This window comes from Portunus trituberculatus, chromosome 2, assembly GCF_017591435.1.
Source record: "Portunus trituberculatus isolate SZX2019 chromosome 2, ASM1759143v1, whole genome shotgun sequence".
Classification (NCBI taxonomy): domain Eukaryota; kingdom Metazoa; phylum Arthropoda; class Malacostraca; order Decapoda; family Portunidae; genus Portunus; species Portunus trituberculatus.
The window spans coordinates 2,813,219-2,820,718 of record NC_059256.1 but is presented as its reverse complement, the minus strand read 5'-3'; the positions used below and the strand labels follow the sequence as shown (position 1 = coordinate 2,820,718).

Sequence of the window (7,500 nt, the reverse complement as noted above, 5' to 3'; positions counted from 1 at the left end):
AAACAACACAAATTTATCTTTTTCTTCAATAAATCTAAGACAATTTTTAAACAATTAATTTTCTTACCGTACCATCAAAACAACACAAATTTATCTTTTTCTTCAATAAGTGTAAGAATTTTTAAACTTACGGACAAAACAATTAATTTTCTTGCCGTGCCATCAAAACAACACAAATTTATCTTTTTCTTCAATAAATCTAAGACAATTTTTAAACTTTCGGACAAAACAATTTTCTTTCTGTGCCGTCAAAACAATACAATACTATTTAAGACAATTTTTTTCTCATTTTCTCAGATAAAGACATTTTCTTAATTTTCTTGATGGCAAAAGAAATTATTTTATTTTTTCTACTACAAAGACAATTTTCTTTTTCATTTTCTTTGATAGACAAAAAAATTCCTTCTCTTTTTACTTTTCTTTAAATCAAAACAAACTTATTTTCTTTGTTTTTTCCTGTTTTAAGACAATTTTCTTCATTTTTCTCCATTAAAGACAAAATTTTCTTCTTTTTTTCATCTTTTTACTTTTCTTTAAATCAAAACAAACTTATTTTCTTTATTTTTTTGTTTTAAAGACAATTTATTTTCTTCATTTTCTCCATTAAAGACATTCTTATCTTTTTCTTTATGACAAAACAAACTCATTTTCTTTATTTTTCTCCATTAAGACAATTTTCTTCATTTTCTCCATATAAAGACAAAATTTTCTTCTTTTTTCAATCTTTTTCCCTTTACTTGATGGCAAAACAAACTTATTTTCTGTTTTTTCTGTTTTAAAGACAATTTTTTCTTTTTCTTTATGACAAAACAAACTCATTAAGACAATTTTTCATTTTTCTCCATTAAAGACAAAATTTTCTTCTTTTTTTCTTTTTCCCTTTTCTTGATGGCAAAACAAACTCATTTTCTTTGTCAATAATGAAGACAATATTTTCTCTTCTCTCAGGAAACGCTACAAAAATTTTCTTCTTTTCTTTACGAACAAAATAAATTCTTAAGATTTTGTGGAAATAAAGACAGTTTTCTTTGCCTTCAGTCAAAACAAACTCTCTCTCTCTCTGTGTGTGTGTGTGTGTGTGTGTGTGTGAACGCCCCGCCCCAAAAAGCCCTGAAAAGCTACCCAATCCACGCCCATTCAGCAATCTGGGGCATGGCGGGGCACACAAGCCAGCCCCGCCCCAGGCCACAGGTCACACTGGGCCTTACAACTTTGCTGCATCACAGGGCGGGGCCAAAACCCAGACTTGTGGACATGGCGGCCCCGATGGATGCCCCGCGGGGTAGAAATTTTTCCACTGCATGAATCTTTATCCATATATTCAATGAAGGTTCTAAATGAGCCCCGGTTTGAGTCCGGGGTGCCCCGATATATATGCACCCATTCACTCTTCACCCTGCCCCGCTTAGCTAGTGACCCGGCCCCCGCCCGCTGTTCCTTTCACCCGTCAAGTCGACTAAGGGTATATCTTTGCCCCAGTTTGCCCCGACATGCTTGTATGCATTTCTCTCCACCGGGGCAGGCTTGGTGTGAATGCCCCGCTCCGCCCCGCTCACTGGTAAAGCTTGTGGTGGTGCAGAGTCGGGTATGTCACCACCAAAGTTTGCCCCGGAGTGTTGTGGTGTCCACCCCACCCCGGTCACTGCCCCAGTAAAGACAACTTCATGCCCCGTTTCTCCTACTGCCCCGTCACCAAGCAAAAAGCCCCGCTCTGCCCCAACATGCATCTCTGTGGGGGGAAAAGGTAAGGTGTCAAACGGGGCACCCCGAAATGCCCCGGAGTCACTTACACTGAGTCTCTGCCGCAGAATGGGGCTTCCCCGGGGGCTGGGGTCCTTGCGGGGCGACCCTTTCGGGGTGTCCGGGGCATCTGCTGAATAATCGGGGTCATTATTAACAAAAACGGGGCAGTCGGAGTTCACATTATCACTACCCATGCCCCGCCCCGGTTTACCCCCAAAATGATCTATTTCCCCCAAAATTACCCCGGAATTTAAACACCCCCTTGTATCCATCCCCGAATCACCCAGAATGCCCTGCCCCGCCAAGCTATGGACCCGAGACAGGATTTCTGCAGTTCTGAGGTTACATGGGGCAGATTCTGGGGCACCTAAGACCCAGTAACTCTGCCCCGTTGACTTGTCTACCTCTATATGGTTCCCTTTGTCCTGGGGCAGGGCGAGTGGGGCAGGGGGTGAAGAAAATGCTACTGACTCACTATCGCCCCGGCCTGGTGCCCCGTTGATACCTTCAGGCAGGGTGGATAATATTATACCACCAGTAGTACCCCGCCCCGGTCTGCTCTCACTCGGGGCATCGGGGCATGACTGTGGTATAGCATTTCCATCACCCTGCCCCGGTTTTTGGGTTCACCACGGGGCACTGGGGAAGATAGAGCTGTAGAATCTATGTAGCCCCGCCCCACCCCGGAAAAGCCCCCAATATTTGCAGTAGACAATGGTAAACAGTCTTTTCTGCCCCGCTCTGCCCCGGAAAGACTTAGATTTGCAGTAGACAATGCTAAACAGTCATTTTTGCCCCAATGTGCCCCGGAAAAACAGTTTCTTTCACCCTTCCCCGCCCCGGAACAACTGCCACTCTCACCCCGCCTTGCCCCGGAGAAACTACCACTCACCACACAATGCCCCGGAAAAACTGTCACTTTCACCCCGCCTTGCCCCGGAGAAACTACCACTCTCACCACACAATGCCCCGGAAAAACAGTCTCTCTCACCCCGCCTTGCCCCGGAGAAACTACCACTCTCACCACACAATGCCCCGGAACAACTGCCACTCTCACCCAGCCTTGCCCCGGAGAAACTGCCACTCTCACCACACAATGCCCCGGAAAAACTGTCTCTCTCACCCCTGCCTTGCCCCGAGAAACTACCACTCTCACCACACAATGCCCCGGAAAAACTGTCTCTCTCACCCCGCCTTGCCCCGGAACTGCCACTCTCACCCCGCCTTGCCCCGGAGAAACTACCACCTTCACCACACAATGCCCCGGAGAAACTGCCACTCTCACCCCGCCTTGCCCCGGAGAAACTACCACCTTCACCACACAATGCCCCGGAAAAACTGTCTCTCTCACCCCGCCTTGCCCCGGAGAAACTACCACTCTCACCACACAATGCCCCGGAAAAACTGTCTCTCTCACCACACAATGCCCCGGAAAAACAGTCACTCTCACCCCGCCTTGCCCCGGAACTGCCACTCTCACCACACAATGCCCCGGAAAAACTACCACTCTCACCCCGCCTTGCCCCGGAGAAACTACCACTCTCACCACACAATGCCCCGGAGAAACTGCCACTCTCACCACACAATGCCCCGGAAAAACTACCACTCTCACCCCGCCTTGCCCCGGAACTGCCACTCTCACCCCGCCTTGCCCCGGAAAAACTACCACTCTCACCACACAATGCCCCGGAAAAACTCCCTCTTTCGCCCCGCCCTGCCCTGTGGTGAGACGCTGCTGGGGGTGTGGCGACGGGGCTTTCTACCACACCTTCTGCTGATGTGGTGGTGGTGGTGGTGGTGGTGGTGGTGGTGGTGGCGTGGAGCAGCAGGTTACAGTGGTAGGTGTGGCGCGAGAGAGGAGCGATGGACCCCAGTGGTATTGTGGTGAGGGTGTGGTAGGCTGTGGCTGTGGTGGTGGTGGTGGTGGTGGCTGTGGTGGTGGTGGTGGTGGTGTTGCTGGAACCACCTTTGTCCTGTTAATGATAATGGTGTTGATTTATTGATTTTATTTATTTTTTTTTTTCCTATTTTTTTTTTTTGTGTGTGTTTTTGGGGTTCTAATTTGACTTTTTTGTTTTTTTTGGGGTTCTAATTTGACTTTTTTCTTGTTTTTGTGTTTTTTTGTGTTTTATTTGGGGTTCTAATTTGACTTTTCTTGTTTTTGTGGTGTTTTTTTGTTTTTTTTGGGTGCTAATTTGACTTTTGTTTTTTGGGTTCTAATTTGACTTTTTCTTGTTTTTGTGGTGTTTTTGTTTTTGGGTTCTAATTTGACTTTTGTTTTGGGTGCTAATTTGACTTTTTTGTTTTTTCGGGGTTCTAATTTGACTTTTCTTGTTTTGTGGTGTTTTTGTTTTTCGGGGTTCTAATTTGACTTTTTTCTTGTTTTTGTGTTTTTTTGTGTTTTATTTGGGGTTCTAATTTGACTTTTCTTGTTTTTGTGGTGTTTTTTTGTTTTTTTTGGGTGCTAATTTGACTTTTTGTTTTTTTTGGTTTCTAATTTGACTTTATTTGTTTTTTTGGGGTTCTAATTTGACTTTTCTTGTTTTTGTGGTGTTTTTGTTTTTTGGGTTCTAATTTGACTTTTTTGTTGTTTTGGGTGCTAATTTGACTTTTTTTTGTTTTTTCGGGGGTTCTAATTTGACTTTTTCTTGTTTTTGTGGTGTTTTTTTGTTTTTTCGGGGGTTCTAATTTGACTTTTTCTTGTTTTGTGTTTTTGTGTTTTATTTGGGGTTCTAATTTGACTTTTCTTGTTTTTGTGGGTTTTTGTTTGTTTTGGGGTTCTAATTTGACTTTTTTGTTTGTTTTGGGTTCTAATTTGACTTTTTTTGTTTTTTTGGGGTTCTAATTTGATTTTTTCTTGTTTTTGTTTTTTTTGTTTTTTGGGGGTTCTAATTTGACTTTTTTCTTGTTTTTGTGGTTTTTTTGGGGGGGTTCTAATTTGACTAGTTTTTTGGGGGGTTCTAATTTGACTTTTTCTTGTTTTTGTGTTTTTTTGTGTTTTATTTGGGGTTCTAATTTGACTTTTCTTGTTTTTGTGGTGTTTTTTTGTTTTTTTTGGGGTTCTAATTTGACTTTTCTTGTTTTTGTGTTTTTTTGTTTTTTGGGGTTCTAATTTGACTTTTTGGTTTGTTTTGGGTTCTAATTTGAATTTTTTGTTTTTTTGGGGGGGTTCTAATTTGACTTTTTTTTGTTTTTTTGGGGGGTTCTAATTTGACTTTTTTTTTTGGGGGTTCTAATTTGACTTTTTTTTTTTTGGGGGGTTCTAATTTGACTTTTTTGTTTTTTTTGGGGTTCTAATTTGACTTTTTTGGGGGGGTTTGTTTTGGGTTCTAATTTGACTTTTTTTCTTGTTTCTGTGGTTTTGTTTTTGTTGTTTTGGGTTCTAATTTGACTTTTGTTGTTTTGTGGTTTTGTTCTTGTTGTTTTGGGTTCTAATTTGACTTTTTTGTTGTTTTTGCATTTTTTGGGGGGTTCTAATTTGACTTTTCCTTGTTTTTGTGTTTTTTTTTGTTTGTTTTGGATTCTAATTTGACTTTTTTTAACATTTTTGTTGTTTTGGGTTCTAATTTGACTGTTTTATTTATTTATTTTTTTCATATTTTATTCTTTTATTCAATCTTAGTTTTTTTTTTTCAATGTTAGTTTTGGTTCTAATTTGACTTTTTTTTCCATTTTATTTATTTATTTATTTATTTGATTTTTTTTTCTATTCACATTTTTATTTTTTTATTTTTTTCATTTTCTTTCAATTTTTGGTATATTTTTTCATTTTTTTAATTAAGTTTCCCGTTTGTCTTACTTTCCTTGTTTGTTTTCGTTTTAATTTGCTTTTTTTATTCATTTTCTCTACCTATTTGTTTTGTTTGTTTACGCTTGCTTTGTCGTTTTAAAATTGATGTTTTTTTTATAAGTCACGTTTGTTTTGTTTGTTTACGCTTGCCTTGTCGTTTTAAAATTGACGTTTTTTTTTAATTAAGTCACGTTTGTTTTGTTTGTTTACGCTTGCTTTGTCGTTTAAAAATTGACGTTTTTTTTATTAAGTCACGTTTGTTTTGTTTGTTTACGCTTGCTTTGTCGTTTTAAAATTGACGCTTTTTTTAATTAAGTCACGTTTGTTTTGTTTGTTTACGCTTGCTTTGTCGTTTTAAAATTGACGTTTTTTTTTTCAATTAAGTCACGTTTGTTTTGTTTGTTTATGCTTGCTTTGTCGTTTTAAAATTGACGCTTTTTTTATTAAGTCACGTTTGTTTTGACCTTGCTTTGTTTTCTTTACGTTTGTGTTAATCTCGTTTTCTTTTTGCTTACTTCTCTCTCTCTCTCTCTCTCTCTCTCTCTCTCTCTCTCTCTCTCTCTCTCTCTCTCTCTCTAACTAGACATTATTTTACACTTTCCCAGCATGTTTTGTTTCCTTTGCGTTTGTTTTACGTTTGTTTTGCTGCTCAAGACAACACGAGCGTCGCCAAACACCGCGTAGTCAACTCTCAATTAACGCGAGTCTTACTAACATCATTTCTATTCAACGAAACTCAAAATACTTGGCTTATTTTTGTGTTGAGAAGCAAAACAAACGCAAATCTCAAAAACACTGGCTTATTTTTGTGTTGAGAAGCAAAACAAACACAAAACTCAAAAAACGTGGCTTATTTTTGTGTTGAGAAGCAAAACAAACGCAGAACTCATAAAACGTGTCTTATTTTTGTGTTGAGAAGCAAAACAAACACAAACCTCAAAAAACGTGGCTTATTTTTGTGTTGAGAAGCAAAACAAACGCAAACCTCAAAAAACATGGCTTATTTTTGTGTTGAGAAGCAAAACAAACACAAACCTCAAAAAACGTGGCTTATTTTTGTGTTGAGAAGCAAAACGCAATTTATTCAACGTAACCCCTTCAGTACCAAGACAGACGCATTTTTATATTAAATTTTTTCATATAAAACATTAAAAAAACATGAAAATAAATGAAAATAAACACATACGTACTATTTAACGCATTATTTAAACCATCCCCTTGTTCCAATTATCCGAAATCGATTTGGATAATGCAATAAAAATTCGCGTTTTTTTTTCAATATTAAAACGTTCTAAAACATTAAAAACATGAAAATAAATACAAACGTACTATTTAACGCATTATTTAAACCATCCCCTTGTTCCAATTATCCGAAAGCACATTATCCGAAATTCATTTGGATAATACAATAAAAATTCGCGTTTTTTTTCCTATATTAAAACGTTCTAAAACATCAAAAACATGAAAATAAATACAAACGTACTATTTAACGCATTATTCAAACCATCCCCTTTTGTTTCTCAATATTTGGCGTAATTTGACGAATATTAAGACCGGTCCGCATCCCTGGTTCGTGTCTTTCTGCCCCTTCCGTTTGAGTTCCGTAACCCGGTCCAGCGTGGTCCGTAACTTGTCTTGGGCTGTCCAGTTGGCGTATAAGTCAATTTATTTCCTTAATTTGTCTCATTAAAGCTTTTTTTTTTCCACGTACTCGTCAAAAACTTCTAAACAAACATTTCAAAACACCACTTCAACTTAATGACAATAATTCCAAACAAACACATTTTAATCGTATGTTTGTTTTCTCTCATTATCTAAATCGCACCACTGGATTTACACCCCCCAGCCGCATGCAACCTGGAAATCCTACGCCTCTGTATCCTACACACTGCATCCTGTGGGCAACCTTGACGGGACTAGTGGAGCCAGGTAAGAGGCCATCAGAAGGACATGGCCTTGTGTCGGGA

General features: G+C 39.1%; 1 protein-coding gene across 1 annotated transcript in view; it reads right to left on the bottom strand.

Annotated features, from left to right (window-relative positions):
* LOC123502503 (KAT8 regulatory NSL complex subunit 3-like) overlaps nucleotides 1-7,500 on the bottom strand; it is a 34,527-nt gene that overhangs the window by 5,449 nt on the left and 21,578 nt on the right. Inside the window, 2 exon segments of the mRNA XM_045251628.1 lie at nucleotides 1,791-1,873; nucleotides 3,512-3,716. Coding sequence (XP_045107563.1) covers nucleotides 1,791-1,873; nucleotides 3,512-3,716 — 288 coding nt within the window.